At 37.2% G+C, this 23,931-nt stretch overlaps 4 protein-coding genes across 5 annotated transcripts; 3 read left to right on the forward strand and 1 right to left on the reverse strand.

Annotated features, from left to right (window-relative positions):
* Window positions 1–2,464: 2,464 nt before the first annotated feature.
* LOC107762066 (chloroplastic group IIB intron splicing facilitator CRS2-B, chloroplastic) lies at window positions 2,465–9,119 on the forward strand. Its single transcript, XM_016580383.2, has 9 exons — window positions 2,465–2,700; window positions 2,803–3,007; window positions 3,141–3,225; window positions 3,314–3,381; window positions 7,567–7,617; window positions 7,771–7,844; window positions 7,999–8,057; window positions 8,326–8,402; window positions 8,794–9,119. The coding sequence occupies exons 1-9, from the start codon at window positions 2,501–2,503 to the stop codon at window positions 8,908–8,910; spliced, it is 936 nt and encodes a 311-aa protein (XP_016435869.2). The 5' UTR covers window positions 2,465–2,500; the 3' UTR covers window positions 8,911–9,119.
* Window positions 9,120–13,368: 4,249 nt separating this feature from the next.
* Window positions 13,369–14,205, forward strand: LOC142172151 (uncharacterized). Its single transcript, XM_075235932.1, has one exon. It carries the CDS (start codon window positions 13,369–13,371, stop codon window positions 14,203–14,205), a length of 837 nt encoding a protein of 278 aa, XP_075092033.1.
* Window positions 14,206–16,310: 2,105 nt separating this feature from the next.
* LOC142171651 (uncharacterized) lies at window positions 16,311–17,446 on the forward strand. The gene has a single exon (XM_075235237.1). The coding sequence runs from the start codon at window positions 16,445–16,447 to the stop codon at window positions 17,135–17,137; it is 693 nt and encodes a 230-aa protein (XP_075091338.1). The 5' UTR covers window positions 16,311–16,444; the 3' UTR covers window positions 17,138–17,446.
* A 232-nt stretch (window positions 17,447–17,678) lies between these two features.
* On the reverse strand, window positions 17,679–22,749 carry LOC107762065 (uncharacterized). Of its 2 annotated transcripts, none has more exons than XM_016580381.2 (5): window positions 21,787–22,749; window positions 21,622–21,683; window positions 19,698–21,500; window positions 18,612–18,741; window positions 17,679–18,485 (listed from the first exon to the last, which is right to left on the reverse strand). In XM_016580381.2, the coding sequence occupies exons 1-5, from the start codon at window positions 21,941–21,943 to the stop codon at window positions 17,788–17,790; spliced, it is 2,850 nt and encodes a 949-aa protein (XP_016435867.1). In that variant the 5' UTR covers window positions 21,944–22,749; the 3' UTR covers window positions 17,679–17,787. The 2 variants fall into 2 exon arrangements, with proteins under 2 accessions (XP_016435867.1, XP_016435868.1); XM_016580382.2 differs by having other exon boundaries at window positions 17,679–18,398; window positions 21,787–22,747.
* Between the last annotated feature and the right edge of the window lie 1,182 nt (window positions 22,750–23,931).

Raw genomic sequence — 23,931 nt, forward strand, 5'->3', positions numbered from 1 at the left:
TCCTAAAGAGACCCAAAATCTGATTAGTTCTGAGATTCCTGAAGAAATCAATGAACCCGAGACTCAAGTGAGTGAGGAACTTTTAATAAGTTCTACTGGTGATGAGATTAATTTAAATCGATCTGAAATAGTGGTGGATAATATTTTTGCATATAATGTTGCACTTAACATTATGCAAGATAGTGAGAATCTTGAACCCCGATCTGTCGAAGAATGTCGACAAAGATCTGATTGGCCAAAATAACAAGAGTCAATTCAATCAGAATTGAAGTCACTTGCTAAAAGATAGGTCTTTGGATCAGTAGTCCAAACACCTGCTGATATAAAGCCAGTTGGTCATAAATGGGTTTTTGTGCGAAAAAGGAATGATAAAAATGAAGTTGAAAGATACAAGGCTCGCCTTGTTGCACAAGGATTCTCACAACGACCTGGAGTCGATTATGAAGAAACATATTCACCAGTTATGGATGCCATAACATTTCGATATCTCATCAGTTTAGCCTTACGTGAAAGGCTTGAAATACATCTAATGGATATGGTTACAGCTTATCTGTACGGGTCACTTGATAATGAAATTTACATGAAAATCCCTGAAGGATTTAAAATGCCTGAAGCATATTCAAAATCTCGGGAAATGTATCAATCAAATTACAAAGATCTTTGTACGGTTTAAAGCAATCTGGGCGCATGTGGTATAATCGCCTCAGTGAATATTTGCTGAAAGAGGGTTACAAAAAATGATGTTATTTGTCCATGTATTTTTATAAAGAAAATGACTTCAGAATTTGTTATACTTGCTGTTTATATTGCTAACATAAATCTTGTTGGAACTTCAAAAGAGCTCCAAAAGGCAATTGAATATCTTAAGAAAGAATTTGAGATGAAAGATCTTGGAAAGAAAAAATTTGTCTTGGTTTGTAAATTGAACATTTAGCATACGAGATCTTTATCCATCAATCTGCCTATACAGAAAGGGTCTTAAAACGCTTTTACGTGGACAAAGCGCACCCATTGAGTACACCAATGATTGTTCGATCACTTGAAGTGAATAAAGATTTGTTCCGACCTCGAGAAGAGGATGAGGAACTCCTTGATCCCGAAGTACCCTATCTTAGTGCAGTTGGTGCACTAATGTATCTTGCTAATGCTACAAGGCCTGACATAGCATTTTCTGTTAATTTACTAGCAAGATATAGTTCTTCTCATACACGGAGATATTGGAACGAGATTAAACACATATTGCGATATTTAAAGGGAACTCTTGATATGGGTTTCTTTTATGCTAACAAAGATAGTGCAGATCTTGTTGGTTATGCAGATGCAAGTTATTTATCTGATCCCCATAAAGCTAGATCTCAAACCGGATACGTTTTTACATGTGGAGGTACTATCATATCATGACGCTCCACAAAGCAATCTATTGTTACTACTTCTTCAAATCATGCTGAAATAACAGCTATTCATGAAGCAAGTAGGGAATGCGTATGGTTGATATCAATAATTCATTTTATTCGAGAAAAATGTGATTTGGAATGTGAGAAAAGACCCACAATTTTATACGAAGACAATGCTGCATGCATAGCCCAATTGAAGGGGGGATTTATAAAAGGAGATAGAATGAAGCACATTTCACCAAAATTATTCTACACACACGATCTTCAGAAAAATGGTGATATTGATGTGCAACAAATCAATCCAAGTGACAATCCGACAGATTTATTCACTAAATCTTTACCAACATCAACTTTTGAGAAGATGGTATACAAAATTGGAATGCGGGGATTTAAATATTTAAAACAAGGTTTTCATCAGGGGGAGTAAAATACGCGATGTACTCTTTTTTCCTTACTAAGATTTTTTCCCACAGGGTTTTACTTATAAGATTTTTAATGAGGCAGCTAGCAATGCGTATTACTAAATATGTGTACTCTTTTTCCTTTACTAGGATTTTTTTTCCCGCGAGATTTTTTCCTAATAAGGTTTTAATGAGGCACATTGTCTTTTAATGAATATCCAAGGGGGAGTGTTATAAATATATTATATTATGGATGTTCATTTAGTACTCCGTTGTAAATAAGCTTCCTGAAGAAGCTTATCCATATGAGACTCCGCCGCAAAATATATTTATCTATTTAATACTCTATTGGAAACAAGCCTCCTGAAGAAGCTTATCCTTTCGATACTCCGTTATGGATTAATATTACCCATGGTAGAAGATTATCTATATTTGGCACAACAACTTAGAGTAGCAGCTTACACATCAGTTTACAAGTAGCTTATACAGCAGCTTACAAGCAACTTACAAGCAACTTAAATAACAACTTATACAACAACTTTCTTTCTTCTATAAATAGAGGAGAATTCAGTTTATTATGTACATAAATTTTAAGTTTGAATAATATATCAGTTTCTGTCTGTAATTGTATTTCTCTATAATTATATTTACTTTATTGTATTTATTTTATAACTAGTATATGCTTTTAAGTAACGTTTAATAATTATGCGTATCATATCCGTAAAATATCAGCTCTATCCAAAGAAAAGAACCATAAATGGTGGTGGCGGGCAACGTCACTCTGTAAACACAGTCTCTTCTTCAGCAGCCTCGAATCCTTTATTTCCCCCGTTTTCATCGATTTTTTCTGGAAAGAACAACAACTTCTCTTTCCCCTCATTCCTCTTCTTCAGAATCCACCTGAGGTATGTTAAGAATTGATATGTTTTTTTTATCTTCCCCAACTTATGATTTTGATTTTCGATTCTACTACCTTTAATTGTACGTTTTTCCCCCAATGTTATCAGGTCAATGTTGCAAGCAGTATCTGTCCCAAAAAGTTGCAGTATATCATATTCAAGAATCCCTTGTTATCAAAGGCCTTTAGTTCCCACAAGGCTTAGAGTTTCAGCTTCACTCCCAGAGCCTAATGGGGTTAAGGTTGAGTACACTCCTTGGTTAATTGTTGGATTGGGAAATCCTGGTAACAAGTATCATGGGACTCGCCACAATGTAATTTACTTATACCCAAAGCCTCTGTTCCTTTTTTTTTTTTTTTCAAAGTTCAATTTGCTCTTTCACTGACTCTGTTCTTTAAAGAATGCATTTTTCTTGTTTTTTTGTATTATGGGGTTTTGTCAATTAGGTTGGTTTTGAAATGATTGATCGAGTTTCTCAAGAGGAAGGCATCTTATTAAACACAATACAGTCGAAGGCTTTAATAGGAATAGGTGATTATTCTACTTCTAGTTGTCTTAATAAGTGTTACCCCTACCATTTGCAAGTTTTGATGGGTACTTATTTCTGTGTTCGGTACAGGTTCTATAGGGGAGGTACCTGTGGTATTGGCAAAGCCTCAGGCCTACATGAATTTCAGTGGAGAATCGGTATGTATTCAGAAGCTATTGTTGTTTAGTTATTTAATGTGTCTGCAAAACTTTTAGAACCATTAGTTATTTAAAAATTAAAGCATTCAGTACTCAATGGGCATTTGGACAATTCAAATAGTTTTCCTCTATGGATTAAGCGTATACGTTCTCTACTGTTCCAATTGACATGGGCATTTGCTAATATCAGCTACTTTATTTGCACGGTGTCAAGAGGTTACTTTTAGCCTTCCTTCTTAGAATAAGAATACGACAAAGATGTGGCTAAGTTATATTGTCACAGATGATAACAAGTAATTGGTTGTGTCACCTTCAATTTTTAATTAGGCTTATCTCTGCCTCGTATACAGGTTCTTCATGAAAGTCTACTTATTAGACTCAATGTCTCTTCTTAAATCAGCTTCTACTTGTAGTAAACGGTGTCCCTTAAACTTGTGCATCTACCTCTTAAATAGTGCTGAAACACATATCAGGTTCTTTGATCAACTATCTAATTTCTATTGTATGGATGATTTGTTGGACCTTCATCTCCACTTAGCCAGCTCCCCTCTGCAATGTATTGACACCTGCATAGGGTAATTGGTTGTGAATATTTTTGACCTAATCTGATGCATAACGCTGGATAAACTACAAAGGATATCCATGGATAAGAGTTGAGTTTACATGTACTGTTTGAGTAGCCACATTAAGGGTGACCTGTGAAAGGATACTCATTTCTGATTTTGGACCAAAGTTCACATTTTTTAGCCTCTATCATGCTAGCAAATGTTGTGCGGAAATGCAGGAGTGATGTAGAATATACTATGAATTCAGACATATTTTGCAATTCTCAATTTACTGAACTTTGTCAGACTTGTCGGTGCGTTGAAGTATTGCCTTAGAATGAAAAAGAAAGCTGCTCTGTCAATACTTCCACTTGCTAAATATTATTCCATAACTAGCCCAAAGGCAGGGATTCTAGAGCAACTGTGCTGCTTTCTCTTGATTTTTCAATTTCTTTTGCTGTGTCTCGTCTCACATGTATAACTGACTGGAGTACAACAACAACAACAATACCCAGTAAAATCACATTAGTGGGATCTGAGGAGGGTAGAGTGTACGCAGACCTTACCCCTACCCCGGAAAGGTAGAGAGGCTATTTCCGGGAGACCCTCGGCTCAACAGAAGAGACAATAATATCAGAAAAGAAAAGGTCTGTAACAACAAAAGAAGCCAGAAAGGTAATAACAACATCATAAGAGACAACAAATAAGTGAAAGGGCAATAACACAAAACTATGCAAAACAACAAAATAATGTGAACACAACATAGACCGCTAACAGACCTAGACAAAACTCTATCAGACTACCCGGTACAAAGAGGGAAAAACTCTCGACTACCCCTTAGCCTACAACCCTAATGCTCGACCTCCACACGTTTCTATCAAGAACCATGTCTTCTGAAGTCGCACCATGTCCTGCCTGATCACCTCGTCCCAATACTTCTTAGCCCGCCCTCTACCTCTTCTCGTACCTGCCAAAGCCAACCGCTCGCACCTCCTAACCGGGGCATCTATGGTTCTCCTCCGCACGTGCCCGAACCACCTAAGCCTCGCTTCTCGCATCTTGTCGTCCGCGGGAGCAACGCCCACCCTCTTCCGAATATTTTCATTCCTTATCTTATCCAGTTTAGTATGCTCGCACATCCATCTCAACATCCTCATTTCGGCTACTTTCATCTTCTGGATATGTGAATTCTTCACTGGCCAACACTCAACCCCATACAATATAGCCGGTCTAACCATCGCTTTGTAGAACTTACCTTAAAGTTTCAGTGGCATCTTCTTGTCACACAAGACTCCAGACACTAACCGTCATTTTATCCACCCCACCCCAATACGATGCGTGACATTCTCGTCGATCTCCCCATCTCCCAGGATAATAGACCCTAGGTAATTGAAACTTTCTTTCTTGGGGATGACTTGTGAGTCGAGTCTCACTACCCTGTCCGCTTCCCCCGTCACGTTGCTGAACTTACACTCCAGATATTCCGTTTTAGTCTACTCAACTTGAAACCTTTGGACTCCAGGACCTGCCTCCAAACCTCCAGTCTCTCATTTACGCCGCCTCGCGTCTCATCAATCAAAACTATATCATCAGCGAATAACATACACCATGGCACCTCACCTTGAGTATGGTGTGTTAGGGCGTCCATCGCTAGGGAAAATAAGAACGGGCTAAGCGCAGATCCTTGGTGCAACCCCATAACCACCGGAAAAAGCTCTGAGTCACCTCCCGCAGTCCTGACCCGAATCTTAGTTCCATCGTACATATCCTTTATCAATCTAATGTAAGTTACCGGCACCCCTTTCACCTCCAGGCATTTAGATGCAGAACATCCCTAGGGACCTTGTCGTATGCCTTCTCTAGGTCAATAAACACCACGTGCAAATCCCTCTTCCTATCCATGTACTGATCCACCAACCTCCTGATAATGTGGATAGCTTCCGTAGTAGAACGTCCCGGCATGAATCCGAACTGGTTTTCAGAAATAGGCACCGCCTTCTTTACCCTCCCTTCCACCACCCTCTCCCAAACTTTCATGGTATGACTTAACAACTTGATGCCCCTATAGTTACAACAATTATGGATATCACCTTTGTTCTTGTACAACGGAATCATCATACTACATCTCCACTCATCTGGCATTCTCTTCGTCCTGAAAATAACATTAAACAGCTCAGTCAGCCACTCCAAGCCTGCTCTACCCACATACCTCCAAAATTCTACTGGAATCTCGTCAGGTCCGGTCGCTTTGCCCCGACTCATCTTACACACAACTCCCACTACCTCCTCCATCTTAATACGCCTACAGTACCTAAAGTCTCAGAGACTCTCGGAGTGCCCCAACTCTCCCAGCACGATGTTATCGCCCCCCTCTTCATTCAGAAGTTTATGAAAGTACGTCTGCCATTTATGCTTAATCTGGAATTCCTCCGTCAACACTCTACCTTCCTCGTCTTTGATGCACCTCACTTGATCTAGGTCACGAGCCTTTCTCTCTCTCTCGCTTGGCCAGCCGAAATAACTTCTTGTCCCCACCTTTACCCCCCAATTCCTCGTACAACCGACCAAACACAACATTCTTAGCCTCTGTGACCACTAATTTCGCCTCCTTCCTAGCTTTCTTATACCTTACTCTGTTCGCTCTCCTCTGCTCCTCGTCGGTGCTCTCCACTAACGAAAGGTACGCCACTTTCTTTGCTTCCACTTTACCTTGGACCACGTCATTCCACCACCTCATCCAACCCCTCCCACAAGCGCCTCTTAACTTCCTCGTCCAGGCCCGCTTGCCGTGCGTAAGCGCTAACGACATTCAGAGTGCTCCTGCTCCCTCCAACTACTACCTTAATTGCCATCAATCTGTCATTCACCCGCCTAACCTCTACCACTGACTCCTTGAGCTCCCTATCCACCAAAATACCATCTCCGTTCTTGCCTTCACGCGTCCGGAGTACCGCAATTTAAACCCGTCCGCATTCCTCGCCTTCGATCCTACCCACCTGGTCTCCTGAACACAAGCTATATTGACCTTCCTCTTCTGGAGAATCTTCGCCAGCTCTATAAACTTACCCGTCAGTGCCCCTATATTCCACGATCCAATCCTCAACCTACAAGCTCCCTTGTAGCCTTTACCCCCTCTGGCCCCCGTCCCACCACATGACCCGTGTCCGCCCCTCCGCCCCTCCCCCCGCCCACCCCGAGGACATGACCCTACTCTGCCATTACAAACCACAACAGCTATATCTACGGTGGTCTACACAAAAAACGCAACTACAGACAAGCAAAGGTCTAAACTCGGAAATAACAAATATTAATATAACTGACTGGAGTGCGACCAACTGACAACAACACAAAATAAATGTTGCTGATGGTTCATTATGATTTGTGTAGGGTACGTCATATTGTAGGTGTTATGGTATAAATTTTCTGGTTGTTACTTAGTTTGACATCTGAAAGTCGCTTAATATTTTTTCCTTCAGTTCTTTTCTTCTTCTTTCCCTTGTAGTCCTTTGTAGTTTTTTTTCTTTTGGTTTCTTGACTATTGAGTGGCTTTTTTTTTCCTGGTGGGTGTGGTGGGGCTTATATACCTCTTTGGTAAATATGGGCCTAATCCAACCTTACTTTATTTTTTGTATCTTATTAGGTCGGACCGCTTGCTGCATATTATCAGGTTCCACTGCGCCACATCCTTCTGGTATGATTTCTGCAACTAATATTATGAGATTGTTGCAGAAGATAATACTTTCTTTGCCACTTGATAGTTGAGGGTGAATGTCACAGTGTATATGTGTGAATCAAAATATGTATTTCCATCATTTAAAGTACATTTTCTTACTCATCCTTGTAGGTTTACGATGAGATGAGCTTACCAAATGGTGTTCTGAGGCTTCAGCCTAAAGGAGGACATGGCCACCATAATGGGTATTGACTTTTCGTAGTCAAATCTCTATCACTGGCTTAAGATATGTTGTACTATGTGTAGTATTAGCAGATTGATACTGTCTAATGCTTAAGTTTTTCAGGAACTCATATTCAGTTACAGAAAATCATGTTTTATGGATTATTCATTTTGCAGGGTGAAAAGTGTAATGGAGCATTTGGATGGTCGCCGGGAATTTCCACGATTTTGCATAGGTTTGTCCTGAGTGCTAATCATTTCTTGTGAAACCATACTGACATATTTACCAATACAATGCATGTTCTTATATTAATAAAAGTTCCTTCTAAGAAGAGCAAGGATTATAATTTTTTGTATTTTTGTAATGACCCCTTTTGGCTCCCAGCACAAGCTTTGTGCTGAAGATTTATTAATATAGGTGTACGTTACCTTTTCCCCCCAAAAAAAATAAATAGCTTCTATAAATCCCAAGCTCAAAAGCATTTATTCCTTATATGTATGTAGGTATTGGAAATCCACCTGGAACTATGGACATGAAGGCATATCTTTTACAGAAATTTAGTGATACAGAGCGGAAACAGGTATTTAGCTTCTTGATACTTGTCAAAGACTATTTATCTTATTTCATCCTGAAAAGCATTCCAATGAATGAGTCAAGTAGTCCGTTAAAATTCATTATCATACATGATCCCCTTATATTCCTTCTTGATACTTGTTCTGCAAAATGTACATCTCTTCTTGTAAAACAGACATCAGAATAAGGTGGTGCTAGGTATAGCTAAATATTTTTCTTCCTTTGTGTATGCATATGAAGAATTGCGAGGAACTGTCAGTTGGTTTCTCCCTTCCTTCATTACGTCTGCCACTCTCCCTACTTATCCATGAGACAAAATTAAACCTAAGCAAGAATAAAAATGTGAGATCATGTTGTTCAATCATGGTTTACATGTTTTTCTTGTTGTACATGAGCAGGTGTATGCAGCACTTGATCAAGGAGTTGAGGCTGTCAGGACGGTAGTATTGGAAGGCTTTGGCAGTAGAATCTCGCGATTTAATATAGGGCAGAAATACAAGTATCACAAAGTTTGATGAAATGAAACTAGAATGAAGGTATAAAAGACCACACAATTTACGTGATAACTTAAGTCTAGTTAGTTGAGCGTTGCACTGGGAGTCCACTTAGAAAGTATTTGGACTCTGAGTAATGCTTATAGTTTCATGCTGGCATGCAGGTGATGCAGCTTTTGTAAACACTTGTAGAATAGACTTATTTAAAAGTATAGAATTTTTATTTGTTCCCTCTTACAGTTGCAATTTTGTTATTGAGCATGTTAACAATGTGCGGCTACAGGTTTTGCTATTTTACTTTTCTCTTCTCTTAGAACGATAGATCTTTTTGATTATTGCATGAAGTGAACCAGTAAGCTTGTGACGCAGTTGTTGATAATTGAGGAAGAAGAAAGAGTACGGAGATGACAGAGAGAGAGAATGAAAATGAATTATTAGAAATTGTTGTATTCTGAGTACACTATGATGGCCCCTTTATACTTAGTTAATTTAACTACTAACCTAACAACTAACTTATTTAACAATTACTAATCTGCCCTTATATTATTTAACACTCTCCCTCAAGTTAGGTGGTGTAAAGATGTCAAAACACCTAACTTGGAACTCAAATATGCATGCTGTACTTTACTCAATCCTTTTGTGAGCAAATCTGTAGGTTGATCATTGGTAGGTATATACTTTGTGCAGACCAGTCCTTGTTGAATTTTTTCCCTTATGAAGTTACAGTCGATCTCTATATGCTTGGTTCTCTCATGATAGACTGGGTTGGCAACAATTTGAATGGCTGCTTTGCTATCAGAGAAAATGTCTACTGGCAGTTTAACTTCTGCATCAATTTCTTTCAACATTCCCAGTAGCCTTGTCAACTCTGCTACTGTTGCAGCTAAGCTTCTGTATTCTGCTTCTGCAGAACTTCTTGATATAATAGTTTGCTTTTTGGACTTCCAAGATACTAGAGAATTGCCCACCTTGCAAAAAACCTGTAGCAGATCTCCTAGTGACTGGGCAAGCTGCCCAGTCTGCATCACAATATGTTGTGACAGTGTTGCTATGTTGACTTGATAATAATATACCTTGTCCTGGATTGTTTTTCACAAATTTCACAATTCTTAAGGCACCTTCCATATGAGATTTCTTTGGTTGCTGAAGGAATTGACTTAGAGTTTGAACTCCATAAGCTATATCTGGTCTAGTAACAGTTAGGTATAAGAGTTTACCTATTAACCTTTGATAAGTTGTCTGATCTAGTGTAGAGTCTTCAATTGATCTGTCATTCTTTGAAGTGTGCTCATCATACTGTTTAGTTGTGAGCTTAACATTGGTATCAATTGGCGTAGTCGATGGTTTAGCTGCAGTTAGTCCAACTTCTGCTATAAGTTCTAAAGCATAATTTCTCTGATGCATAACGATCTCTTTACTGGATCTAGCAAACTCTAGTCCCAAAAAATATCTTAACTCTCCTAAATCCTTCATCTTGAAGATGTTTTGTAGGGAAGTTTTAGTGTCTTGAATCAGCTTTAAATTGCTTCCTGTAACTAACATATCATCAACATAGATCAGCACCAAAACCATACCTTCATCTGTCTTTCTTATATATAAAGAATGATCAAATTGACTTTGTTTGAACTGTAATTTCAGAAGAGCTTAAGATAGTTTTAAGTTCCATTGCCTTGGGGCTTGTTTTAGCCCATACAAGGATTTAGTGAGTCTGCATACTTTCTTCTCCCCCTGACCTCTAAATCCTTGTGGTAAATCCATGTAGATTTCATCAAGTAGATCACCATGTAGAAAGACATTGTATACATCCATTTGGTGTATATGCCATTGCTTGGCTGCTGCCAGTGCTAATATGGTTCTAACAGTTACCATTTTCACCACTGGTGAAAAAGTTTCTTGATAGTCAATACCCTCTTGTTGACTATATCCTTTTGCTACTAGTCTAGCCTTAAACCTCTCTATCTCTCCCGATGCCTTGTACTTAATTTTATATATCCACTTGCATCCTATAGGTTTCTTTCCCTCAGGTAATGTGACTAATGTCCAGGTACTATTACCTTCTAGTGCTTTTATTTCTTCTTCCATAGCTTGTATCCATCTTGGATCTTTACTTGCTTCAGTGTATGTAGTGGGTTCAGTAGTTGATGAGAAGGTAGCAGTAAAAGCTTGATATTTAAGAGATAAATGATCATATCTTATGTACATATTTAAGGCATAAGGTACCTCTTGATGAATATTCAAGGACACAAAGTCCTTCAACCATACTGGTGGCTGTTTATCTCTGTTGTACTTCCTGACTGTAGGTTGGTCTGAGTTGGCTTGATTTCTGGTATGAGCTCTAGTAGATACACTTTGATTGTTTTGTTGTACTTGTGGCTCCCCCTCAGTCATACTGTGGTTTTGGAGATCATGAACTGATTGAGGATTATAACTTTCTGCTGTAGTATCAGCTGCTATAGATGGACTACCTGTATTGTCATTACTGTAGTCTGCATTAGTTTGTGTGTTAGTCTGCTGATCTGAGATAGTCTCAAAAAGAATTTCTGAATTGTCCATATATGAACTTACAGTTGGTGTAGTGTCTATAAACACAGGTGTGGGGTGGAAGTTGTTCTTCTAAATGGAAAGATGTTTTCTTTGAATATTACATCTCTGTTGATGAAGAAGGATCTATTATCTAGATCTTATAATATATAGCCTTTGTGAACTTCTGAGTATCCCATATGCACAGACACTTTTGATCTAGACATTAGCTTGTCCTGTTCCTGAATTACTTTTGCAAAACACAGGCAGCCTAGCACTCTTAAGTGACTTAGAGATGGTTTTCTATTATGTCGCCTTTCATAAGGAGATATATTTGCAATTACTGAGCTAGGTAACCTGTTAATTATATATACTGCAGCCAGAATGCAGTGACCCTAGAACCTAATAGGGATATGAGCTTGCAGTCTTATAGCTCTTGTTACTTCTAAAATATGTTTATGCTTTCTTTCTGCAACCCCATTCTGTTGAGGGGTGTAAGCACAGGTTCTTTGATGAATCATCCCAAGATTCTTGAACAATTGTTCACAAAAAAAATTTACAAACTTTGTGTCATTGTCTGTTCTAATAATCTTGATCACCTTATTAAATTGAGTCTTGACAAAGCTGAAGAAATATTGTAAACACTGATATACATCTGATTTCTGTTTAAGTAGAAACACCCATGTCATTCTACTGTAATCATCTACAACTGTTAGAAAGTACTTGTTGCCATCAAAAGTAGCTACTCTATAAGGACCCCATAGGTCTACATGAATCCAATCAAAACAGCATACACTTCTGATATCACTAGAAGGAAACTGCAATCTAGTTTGTTTAGCACAAGGATAAATTGTGCATTTATCTACTTTATCTCTGATATTCTGTACACTAATAGGCAGTATTTTCTTAAGAACTAAAACAGACACATGTCCAAATCTCTGATGCCATAACTCCACATTGATCTGACTTACTTCACTTGTAGTCAATCCCTTTGCAGCATACACATCATTTTGCCTATTCCTTGCCAGTCGAGCTAATAGTATGTACAATCCTCTTTCTTCTTTACCAATCTCCCTCACCTTCCCGGTGAAGAGATCCTGGAAAACACAAAAGTCAGGGAAGAATGTTGCAATACATTGAAGTTCTTTAGTCATTTTTGAAACTGAAAGAAGATTGTACTTAAATTGAGGCACATGAAATACATTAGTTATAGTGGTTTTGTCGGAAATTGAACTTTCTCCCTCTGTGTGTGACTAGAGACACGTCACCATTGGGTAACATAACTTTCTTAGGATCGACTGTCTGAACTATTGTAGACTTATTCAGAAGGTTAGTATTAGATACCATATGGTTGGTTGCACCAGTGTCTATAATCCATTTCTGTGAACCATTTGAAATCAATAATGTTGTATCAGTACCTGTTACATTTTCAGTTGAATCTTCATTGTTGGTGATTGTTGAGATTCCTCCTTTGTTCAATAGCTGAACAATCTGATCATATTGGTCCTTTGTGAATGTATAATTTCCCAATTGGCTTGCAACTGCTTCCCGTCCTTGATTATAGGATACTTGATTTCCACAAGCAGACTGGTTTATGACATTAGTATTCTGACCATGTTAAATAATATAAGGGCAGATTAATAATTATTAAATAAGTTAGTTGTTAGGTTAGTAGTTAAATTAACTAAGTATAAAAAAGGGGCAATCATAGTGTACTTAGAATACAACAATTTCTAATAAATCATTTTCATTCTCTTTCTCTCTATCATCTTCGTACTCTTTCTTCTTCCTCAATTATCAACATGGTATCGGAGCTTTTGCTCGTGAAATCGAAGCTCTTGATCTGAAAATTTTCTTCCGCAATCATTCTTCTCTGAAATTTACTTGGTGAAATTTTGTTCGTCTAAATTCTTCACAGTTGGGTGTTAAATCTTTGAGAAAGAAACAAGAAAGACGAAAATGGGGACAACTGAAGAAACTCCAAATCTTAATTCTGGAAATCAGATGAATCAACTGACATGGATCGATTATAATCATCCACTGTTACTCTCACCTGCAGATGTTAGCGGAATTCAAATCATCTCATTTCAGCTAGCAGGTATTGAAAATTACTCTATTTGGAATAGGTCTATGCGGGTTGCTCTATTGGGTAGGAACAAATTAGGTATGGTTGATGGTACATGCAGTAAAGATAGATTCCCAGATTCTATGAAAAATCATTGGGAAAGAGTAAATGCCATTGTTCTATCTCGGCTTATGAATTCAGTGGCCAAAGATCTTCTTGGAGGAATTATGTATGCCTCTAGTGCACAAACAGTTTGGGAAGACTTAGCCGAGAGATTTAATAAAGTTGATGGCTCAAGAACTTTTAATTTGCCTAAAGAAATAGCCACATTAACTCAAGGCTCTGCATCTGTCTCGGTTTATTTGTCAAAACTTAAAGATCTTTGGGAGGAATTTGAAGCTTTAGTCCCCGCACCTGGGTGCGATTGTCCCAAATCAAGAGATTTTGTTAACTATCTACAGAAGTTGAGGTTGTACCAATTTTTAATGAGGTTAAATGATTCTTATTCACAAGCAAGAAGCCAAATCCTAATGAAGCCACCTCTACCTACTGTGAATCAGTCCTATGCCTTGATAGTGAGTGATGAAAGTCAAAGGTCTATAGCAGCCAATTCAGGAATTCTTGGAGCTAATCCTGTACGAAACTTTGAAGTTGCTATATATACCAGAAATGGTGGAGGTGGACAAAATCAAAGGTTCAAGAAGAACTTCAATGTGAATACTGCAAAATGAAAGGCCATACAAAAGAAATTTGTTATAAACTTGTGGGGTATCCTCCAAATTTCAGACAGAAGAAAAGAGGGTATAATGCTGCTCACAATGCTAATATTCTGACTGAGAATTATGACAACCAGAATCAAAACCCTACAGAGATCTCTTGCCACTAACCTTGAGGTTGCATATCAATGGATGACAAGAACCCAGAGCTTGTGTTCGTGGCACAGATGAAGCAGGTTCTTTAATATCTAGCCACAAATTAGAATGGCCTATTCCCATGCTTTTCATTTTATGCCATTTACTAGTTTTGCTTTTCTATCTATTTTCTGTTTCCTACGATGCTTATATTATTTTTTCGATTTTTGTTGCCGTCACGGATTCTATTGTCTATTTTCATCTTGAGCTGAGGGTCTCTCAAAAACAGTTTATCTAGGAGTAAGGTTTACGTACATTCTACCCTTCCAGACCCCACTTGTGGATTTAACTGAGTTGTTGTTGATGCTGCCATTTACTGGTTTTATAAACAAATCTAGTGTAAATTCGCCTCAACACTAGATTTGTTTACAATATTTATTCACCTCGATACTAGATTTGTTTGTAACCTACCAAAAGTTAAATAAAAGAAAGGTGAATAAAACCATCTGATAATCTTGTGTTGTATATGTACACGGTATACACCTTCACTTAAGTGTTATCAACCTTCCGTAATTGGTATATCTCAGTTCGCCAAGGTAGGAGAGGATAGCGTGCTTATGTTACTATGTCAGGGCATTGTCCATGTGTTGATTTGTTTGAGAATGCAGTTCAAATCGGTTGGTGAATTCTATCCAATACTAAAGACAAGTAAGATACTGATGATAGCAAACAAGTATAGGACTTAGAAAAAGAGAGTCAAAAAGTGCTTGAAATTATAAGTGGAGGAACATTGTCATGCCTGTTTTAACAATCAAAAAGAAAATTGCAAGAGAATGAAAGGGGAGAATCAGTTTTGTAGTCCTTTACAACTTTACTTTTAGTTTTATGTCTTTTTTATAAGAAATTTTTATTTTTGCATATAAGAGATCTGAAAACGTTATTTTTTTCTAGTCAAATTATAAGTGGCCAAAAGAGATAGATGATGTTGATCAGTTGTGACTTGTGTAAAATATTGCTAATGAGTTTATAATACATTGAGTTGCTTTCTCCATTTAAGGTTGCATGCTTATAAATTCACTTAGAAGTATATACTATGATGTCTAATGAGTAGTGACATAGACTCTAAAGCAAGCGACGTTATCTATCATCGCTTCGTAAAAGAATTTCATTGCATCGTCTGAAGTGATACAAAAATAAGTATTAATTTGAGATAGAAAACAATAGAAATTACGTTAAAAAGTCCTTAGCTCAAACACGTAGAAGTTGAACTGTACGAATAAACTAATATTGCTTGTACAAAATCTTGTATTGACGCTGCTCATAGCTCTTTTCCTTTTCGGCAAAAGGGGCCAGGAAGATACTAATTGTAAGTTGGATGAATGTGGTAATTTTGGTTTATCCAAAGTTGGAATGAGGTAATTTTGGTGGTAATTTTGGTTTATCCACGTGTACAAATGAGAAATTGCCGTCCGATTTGGAAAATTCTTGTGAGAAGAAAAGGTCTTTTCTTTTAAACGGCAATGTCTTTGCATTTTCTTTTGTAAATTTCGCATAGGATACCAACGTTAATCCCCATGCTAATTTCCCATCCTTTGATTCATAGAATCCCAAAAATATGCTTTATTGCTCCCAAAACACAAGTGCCCTAAAAATCCTTCGTTTTACTCCCTCCGTTACAATTTTGACTTAGCACGAAGTTAAGAAGAAGAAGAAGATTTTTAAAATTTGTGATTTCAAAACATTAAGGGTTAAAAGTTTTATGGGGTCATGATATTTGTGTGGTTATAAAAGCTTTTCAATGAAGAGTTTAAAGTTAAATTATTTTTAAATATAAAAATATGTTATTTATTTTGAAATATACTAAAAAGAAAGTAACTCGTCTAATTTAAAACGGGAGAGTAGTTAGACTTCGGACCTTTTTCAATATGAACGTTAGAAACCAAAAGGGGGAGAAAAAGCATAAAACACCAGCAAAGTCAGTCCTATTGGCTTCTTTTATTAGACCGTTGGAACCTCAAAAATCTTTTGAAAAACAACAAAATTCTCATCAAATCCAAGAACTCCCCTTAAACTCCAAACACAAAACTCCATTAAGCATTCACTCCTCATTCATTCATCCATGGCAGGGACTAGTGAATCTCTGCTTCAAACTCAAACCCTTAATTCTCTTTACACTGCACTCGACCCAAAATCCCTTCTTCTCTCACAGTTTTCAAATTCTGATCAACCCCAATTCCTTCAACTTACCACTGACAGCTTTCTCATGGAAAGAGGGCCTCGTTACAAAGCGTATGCTGATCTTAGAGAAAAAAAACTACGAATTAAACACATGAAACAATCAATCCCTGAAGAAGAAGAAGAAGAAAAAGATTACAGAAATGAGGTGTTTGTTCTAACCCCGCCAAAGAAACAAGTCAAATTTCAAGGGAATTTTGTAACCCCACCAAAAAGGACAAAAGGGTCATCCATTTTGACCCAATCAGTACCTGATTTTTCATCAGCATTGAGAAAGGAAAATCGAAAGCCACCTACTATGTTACCAACTTTGAAGGAGAAATCAGCAACTCCACCACCAGCTGGTTCAAAAAGTGGGAAATTTTATGGGGTAGTTGGGAATATTGGAGGTAGCAAATCGGTGAATTCAGGGGATAAGAGAAATGGGGGTTTGATTACTAGGAAAAGTTATGCAAATGTTGAGGAACTGAAGGGATTAGCTACTGTTGCAAGAAGTGCTATTAATGGAGAAAATAGAGTTGGAAGAAATAGCAGCAGAATTGCTGGCAAGACTATTCTTGGATATAGACAATTATAAGTCTCAAAAATCTGAAGATTTGGAGGAGAAAAGAAGGGGGAAGCAGTTGAATTCTTTTTTCTTAGGGGTTTTTGATTCTTTGATTTTTACATTTGGTTTGCTTGAACGAATGTTTTTTTGGTTTACTTTTTTGTTTTTATAGAAGATTGATTTTTCAATATTTGGCTTGGAGTTGTATAGAGCAATGGTGTTTGATTGAAATTGGAGTGATGTAACCTACTGGGAGCTACAGAAAGTTCTTTGCTTATGTGGATTCTTTGGTGAACATATTTGAATATCTTAATAATAGTGATATTTTTCAATGCTCAATCTATGGTGGTCAATTTATTGTGTTTCCAGCCCCTCCAGAAAATTAAGGGGCAAAAATCCATTAAGATGCATATTTCCACAGTTCGTACACTCATTTTGAAGGCCAAAACATAAGAGACTTATGTTGTTTTAAGTTAATTCAGAAATTTTAAATTATTTCTCATTTTTTGCCTGTCATCCTGGTGCAAAAGCAAGTACAATGAATAGTAGAATCAGATGCAGAATCTATTGATTTGTACAAAATACTTTGCTTGAAATTATTGAAGCCAGAGTTATCACATGATAGGCTACTACAAACTCTCAGAAACAAAAGGAGCTACTAGTAACAGTTCCATCTGAATTTAGCTAGAACAGTAGAGGTCTAAAACAACTTCATCTACTAATACTTGGAGAATATGCCTATCAACTTCAGTGCCACACTCAAAGGTTTCAATGTCGAAATCTATCCATTTACCCAAAGAATGGCTCATATCCCATTCTATTAACTCGTCAGGGATCAAACCAACAAATTCTGTCCACATTTTGACCTCTTCAATAATATCAGCAATCATAATCTCTTTAGTCATACTTGATGGTTGTTTGGTCCATGTTCTGAAACCGGAATTAGAGTATCGACCAAATGCCGTGTCTAGGTACTCTACTACACAATCGAAGGCAAATCCTTTAAGCTGATTCATCTGCTTTGGGTCGTTACAGCCGAGCAACTGACCAAAAGTCATCCATAGAAGACTTGAGAGTATATCAAGTTCATTGACGAGAAAATGGCTCACAGAAAACCCATCGTCTACAAGTGGAGGTGTAGTTCCAAAACTAAGTTCAGCATTCAAAATGACCTCTTTTGCGTGACTGAGTTTGCTTCCTTTTAACTGATCAATCTTGCTTAGCACTCCAGAAATGTTGTTAACATGGTCTGTGATCAGTGCTCCGCAACTCCTCCTGCTGAATAATGAGGCTGCGCAATCCGAAAGATCTCTATCAGTTTCTGGAAAGAGTTGTTCATCATACATAGAGTCCACAGATTCAGCAAGCAATTTGTCCTCTGGAGGTAAACAAGCACATATATTAGAAGCATGCATGAATGAAATCCAATTTCAGAGGTGTCTTTTTTTAAGAGAAAGAAAGAAAGAAAGTTTGCAAATAGTAAACTTTGAACGAGGGACCATACTCGAGCTACTATTGGGACTGCTGGAGAGACAGCTGTCATTTGAAAAGCTAGCTTCAAGAACACATCCTGGACTAGGATTATCAATATCAAGTGAATTCCCAACTAAATTGGTTGCCGAATCTAGTGTGGCCTGAGCAGAATTTCAAAAGCAATAATAAGATTCAGACTAATAAGAATATGATGAAAACTGAAGCAAGCGCATTTTTAAATTTTTGTGTACTTGAAAAGCAACGAAAGAAGTTATTATTTCTGAGGGGAAAAATGGTGGATGATGAATAGTGAATAACTAAACCATTAGCATCCTGAAATGCTATTTCCTGACTACTATTAGTACAGTTCCACGGCTGCCTGTGCTTTGCATTTAATAAGAAGCCAAAAGCACTTGAATAGTGTGTGTAGAATGTGCACTTCTCATTTCTAATCAAAAACAAGAGAATGCATAGGAGAAACATGTTACTATGCAACTAATCAGGGAAAGCAGAATTATACATCTGATCCAATCAAATGGTACTAAATCAGCAAGATTGTGGTTCTTTGTATGCATAAGAACCATGATTGTACTCATTTGGTGCATTCAATCAGTAACTATCAATGCTACCAAGTCCTCTCATAGGAAATGAAGAGTTCAACCCACTCAGCTAAAGTTAAATTAGCCAGATCAATCAATCATGAAATTTAGCATAAATTTACCAGTATGAAAGACTATGCTCCATTTAAATGCAGAGTATTACTAGGCTTTGCTTGATTTAGTCTTTCTAAATTGTTATCTGACTATTGGGTTGTTCTGTGTGCTCTAATTCTATATATTACAAACCAAACAGAAGCGTTCTTTGATAGATGTTCTCTATAAGTAATATTGACTGCACTAGCACCAAGTATTGGTATAGTATAATATAATCACACAAAGGAAGAAAACTAGTTTCATCAAATGTATGATTAATTATCCACAAGTCCAAAACTGTTTACCCTCTAAGAACCGTAGGTACTTATGTCACTCCAGCTAAAAAAAGGAATATATTTCATAAGAGACCATTCAGTATTTCATTCATTGCAACTTCAGGCAGTTAACATTAAAGCAATGCTAACCTGGAAATTCATGCAAGTATTTCTAGAAGACACACCCCCATAATCACGCGAATCTTCTTTTCTGCTAGGTCTAAGAGGTAAACTATCCAGATGAAATTGTCTCTCTGCATTCAATGCAGTAATTAGCTCCTGAAGGATCGTAGCAGTGCTTTTTCTACCCCCTTCTGCGAACTCTTCTTCACTAGTCAATTCCTTTAACTTTTGCTCCAGAAGTGCTCCTAAAATGTCCCCTTTTAAAGGAAAGGGTTTCTGCAAGCATGTTGTTTCATCATTTCCTTTAAAGTACGATCTCCCTGGAATAGCATCAAAACTTGAGCCATTTTGGGACTTCCTTTTGGTGACTTCAGCATGAATGTCAGCCTTCTGATTCATTGCAGATTTAAATGTAAATGAAACAACATTACGTCCCTCAGAATTATCATTGATTGCGCCACTCTCGCGCAAACATGGTAACTTCGGTTTAGTGGAATGCCTATCACCAGAACTAATCGGAAAAACAACATCTTTTCTACTTGTTTGGTCAGAATAGGGACTCGATTCTCTGCCCAAATTAGCATTTGCATAAGTCGAACTTTCACCTTGTCTGGAAATATTCATCAATCTCTTCTTCCGCACCGGAGAGAGAGAATCACTTCTCCTTGAATAAGGTTTTCTTTCAGTTTCAAACTTGCAGCCGTCGGCTGTGGCTGGCATCCTCAATCGGGTAGTAGATGCACCTAACCTTCTATTCTGTGCAACAAAACTTTTAGTATCATTCGTAGATTCTGTAGCAGCTAAAACTCTGTTGCTCTGCAGACTACTTGGCTTAGACTTCATAAGACCTCTCTCTCTATTCTGAGATGTTTGATTTTGCTTCTGAGTCTTATGCACATGAGTGACACATGATACATCCTTCTTCACATTGCTCCCTTGGCGGGTGCCGTGCATCCCTATTTGACTTCTGCTAATAGTTCTCTTGCCCAATATGAGTTCTGCACAGTATGATACATCATCTATTTCTGCAGTGGCGTCTGAAGACGAACCCTCAGAAACTCTCTCGTGTTGATCCCTGCTGCCGAAAACAGGCAACCTCGGCATATTTCTTCCTGGACCTTCACAAGAAGGTTCAGAGTAACTACAAACAGGTGACGAAACATTCAGCGTACCATTCTTACTATGAAGCAAATAACCACAATTTTTACATGAAGGCACTGATGTACCCTTTAAAGTCTTTGAATCCACATAAGAATTAGAGCCTTCCACCAAATGGTGTGTTGCTAAATCTGCTTTGTCTTCCAAGGGAGAAATATATTTAGGATAAGTGAGAGCACATTTCGCCCGACTCTTTTGCAACCCCGGCTCCAAAATCCTACTTGCAGCCCCAATCAACCTAGATGCATTTCTACCAGAGACATTTCTAGGACTTTTTACAGGAGAAACCAATTTAGGCTGATGTTTTCTTGGCCTTGACAATACAGTCTTCAACTGCAACGCTTCAGCACTAAATCTACTGACCGGGCGTCTTTCGCTCAGCCCTATCTTCTGAAGCTTTTGGGGCCTCAATTCGCGCTTTATTTCAGCCTTCTCAAAATTCATATCTTCTCTATCAGATCCGCCAGGTCGAGCACCAAGTTTCTCTGCCATATTGCTCCCAATTTCAGAAGATGAAGCCTTTTTGGGGTTACCACATTGTCCTGTAGGCATTGATTCCAAACCCATGAGCCTAGCAATCAAACTTGGAGCTTTCATTTCACGCTTGCTTTCACATTTGCTCATCCCATTGTTTTTCGCATTTGGAAAACCTCCACTGTTCTCATTTGCTATCTACATTGTTCATACAAGAACCAAAAAACAACGAAAATATAAACTTTCTTGTCAGGCCTTACTACTAAGTCTACAAAAAGCAAAGCTAAATGTGGTAATAAATAGTTCATGAAATGAGTACCAAACGATGCTTTGGTTGCTTCTCATCCCCTCCAAACTTCTTTGAAGCTTGTTTCAACCGAGCTATAAAAATGCAACACAAACAAAAAAAAAATTATATCTATAGAATTACCCTCAAGAAAGTAACCATTTTGCTTAAAAAGTGAGTGGAAATGTAAGAGCTAACCTGGTGAGAGCAGTTTCTTTGGAAACAGCTTCTTTTTGGCAAATCTACGGTTCCAATCAAAGAGCTGAAAGAAAATTCCCACACAACCACCAGGCCTTTGAGGTTTTTTCTCAGTAATGGCCAAAGATGATGCTGTTATCGCTACACTATCACTCATTTCTCTAGCTGAGCTAACAATTATCCCTCAAAAAACCTCTCTTAAATTTCTTCACCTTTTCTCACACTTTGCACAATGCACACACACTGTGCTGAATGTGATTTACCTACTTTGGCTTCCCAATAAGATTCTTTCAAACATTATCTACATATTAATGGAAATAACCCTACTGGTCCCTCTGCCCCCCACATCACTCACCCTCATTTACTCACAAAAAAAAAAGGAAAAGAAAAAACCTCACATTTTCATGCAAGAAACAAAGCAAAACCCCAACAAAAACATCACAAACAAGAAAATAGCAATGAACAGTAATACCCTGAACAGTGTTAAATGATAACGAACTTTTCACAAGACACCACTCTAAAACAAAGAAACACAGAACAAGAAAATACAAACAGTAAAACCCAGAATGTCTAATACTTTCACGCAATGAGCTACTTTTCAAGAAAACAGCTAGAACTGACTATGAGACTGAATCTTGGATTACAGATTCTTTTTTTTTTTTTGTGGCAGTCAAAAAAGTAGAATCATATTCTACACTAGAGCACATGCTGAATCACGCAACCATAGAATAAAAATCTTTTCTTTAGCCGATTGAGGAACCCCAGAAAGTGAAACCTTCTGTTCTTCTGCTAGGAGCTGAATAAAGCTGTGGTGGTGAAAACGGCTCTTCTACACTTTTTCACAGTGAAGAGCAGAGTGTGAGGGGAAATGGGACAAAGGTTTGATGCGTAGGATAAGAAGGAATGGGACAAACTGAGCAACCCCACGCCCCACTGTAGGATTGGTCAACATGCAACATCTTCGTTCAATGTTTGGTATAAGGAAAATATATAGGCCTACACGGTCTTCAGTATTTTGTTTATTTTAAATTGTGAAAAATTGCCTTTTTAATAAAATCTTAAAAGTTGCTACATGAACCCCGTGAATAGTTGTTTGTGTAAAGGCTCTTGAAAAGACTTTAGGTAATATGCTGACGCTTTTTTCCATATTTGATGTTCCGTTCTCCCATATTTGATGTTCGTTTCAGTTTTATACTATACTTACTGGACTTTTGGAGATAAGAATTGTAAAATTCTAAAATATGGAAAAAAATTTCAAGTGAAAATGGTATTTGAAATTTAGAATTGTGTTTTGACTTGAATATAGTTTTGAGTTGTTTTTGAAGTTTTTGAGTGATTTGAGTGAAAATTTTGAAAAGCAGATTTTTAGAGTTTTTAAAATTTTCGAAAATTTTCAAAATACATTTTCAAGTGAAAATTGAAAATTTTATAAACAAATTCTGATTTCAGAAAAAAATAAAAAAGAATTGAAAAAAAGAAAAAAAAATTATGTCCAAACGGGCTCATATTTGGTGTCCCTTTTTCCCATATGTGATTTTCATGTCAGTTTTATAGCCTCTTAGACGAAACTTCTAACTCAGTTTATTTTGAAAACATTTTTTTTTCAAAAAATTTTTTAGTGAGAAAAAATTTGTGTTTAGTTAATTAATTTTAAAAATACTTTTGAGCACCAATTAGTATTTGATCAAACTTTTAAAAAGTGCTTGTAAGTGTATTTTTCTCAAAAGTATTTTTTGGGAAGAAACTATTTATTTTGCTCTTTCAAAACGGTTTCTACTTCTACTCAAAAATACTTTTTTTTCTTCGGAAAGCTTGTTAAACAACTTTGAAAAAACACTTCCTTTTTAAATAAATAAAAAGTATTTTTGGGTTTAGAGAAACTTGGCCAAATAAGCTATAAGTATATTTTTTTCAAAAGTATTTTTTATAAAAATATTTTAGAGAGAAGCTAATTTTTTTTTGCTTCTCAAAAATAAAATCTGCTACTACTCTAAAAATATTTTTTCCTTCTAAAAGTTTGATAAAACATCTTAACTTTAAAAAAGAAAGAGCACTTTTAATATAAAAAAATATTTTTAGCCAAAAAAAGCTTGATTAAACAAGTTATTTGTCAAGTACTATAAAAGAGATTATTATCAGCTTTTA

The sequence above is a fragment of the Nicotiana tabacum genome, chromosome 17 (genome assembly GCF_000715075.1).
Source record: "Nicotiana tabacum cultivar K326 chromosome 17, ASM71507v2, whole genome shotgun sequence".
Classification (NCBI taxonomy): Eukaryota; Viridiplantae; Streptophyta; class Magnoliopsida; order Solanales; family Solanaceae; genus Nicotiana; species Nicotiana tabacum.

What these genes read in the sequence shown, in the direction of transcription:
- LOC142171651 (XM_075235237.1), top strand. Translation starts at nt 16,445, where the DNA reads ATGGCAGGGACTAGTGAATCTCTGCTTCAAACTCAAACCCTTAATTCT.
- LOC142172151 (XM_075235932.1), top strand. Translation starts at nt 13,369, where the DNA reads ATGGGGACAACTGAAGAAACTCCAAATCTTAATTCTGGAAATCAGATG.
- LOC107762066 (XM_016580383.2), top strand. Translation starts at nt 2,501, where the DNA reads ATGCGTATCATATCCGTAAAATATCAGCTCTATCCAAAGAAAAGAACC. An exon ending in TTCTTCAGAATCCACCTGAG is followed by an intron (nt 2,701 to 2,802) that starts GTATGTTAAGAA and finishes CAATGTTATCAG; the next exon opens with GTCAATGTTGCAAGCAGTAT. An exon ending in GAAGGCTTTAATAGGAATAG is followed by an intron (nt 3,226 to 3,313) that starts GTGATTATTCTA and finishes TGTTCGGTACAG; the next exon opens with GTTCTATAGGGGAGGTACCT.
- LOC107762065 (XM_016580381.2), bottom strand. Translation starts at nt 21,943, where the DNA reads ATGAGTGATAGTGTAGCGATAACAGCATCATCTTTGGCCATTACTGAG. An exon ending in AAAGAAACTGCTCTCACCAG is followed by an intron (nt 21,684 to 21,786) that starts GTTAGCTCTTAC and finishes GCATTTTTATAG; the next exon opens with CTCGGTTGAAACAAGCTTCA. An exon ending in AGCAACCAAAGCATCGTTTG is followed by an intron (nt 21,501 to 21,621) that starts GTACTCATTTCA and finishes TGAACAATGTAG; the next exon opens with ATAGCAAATGAGAACAGTGG.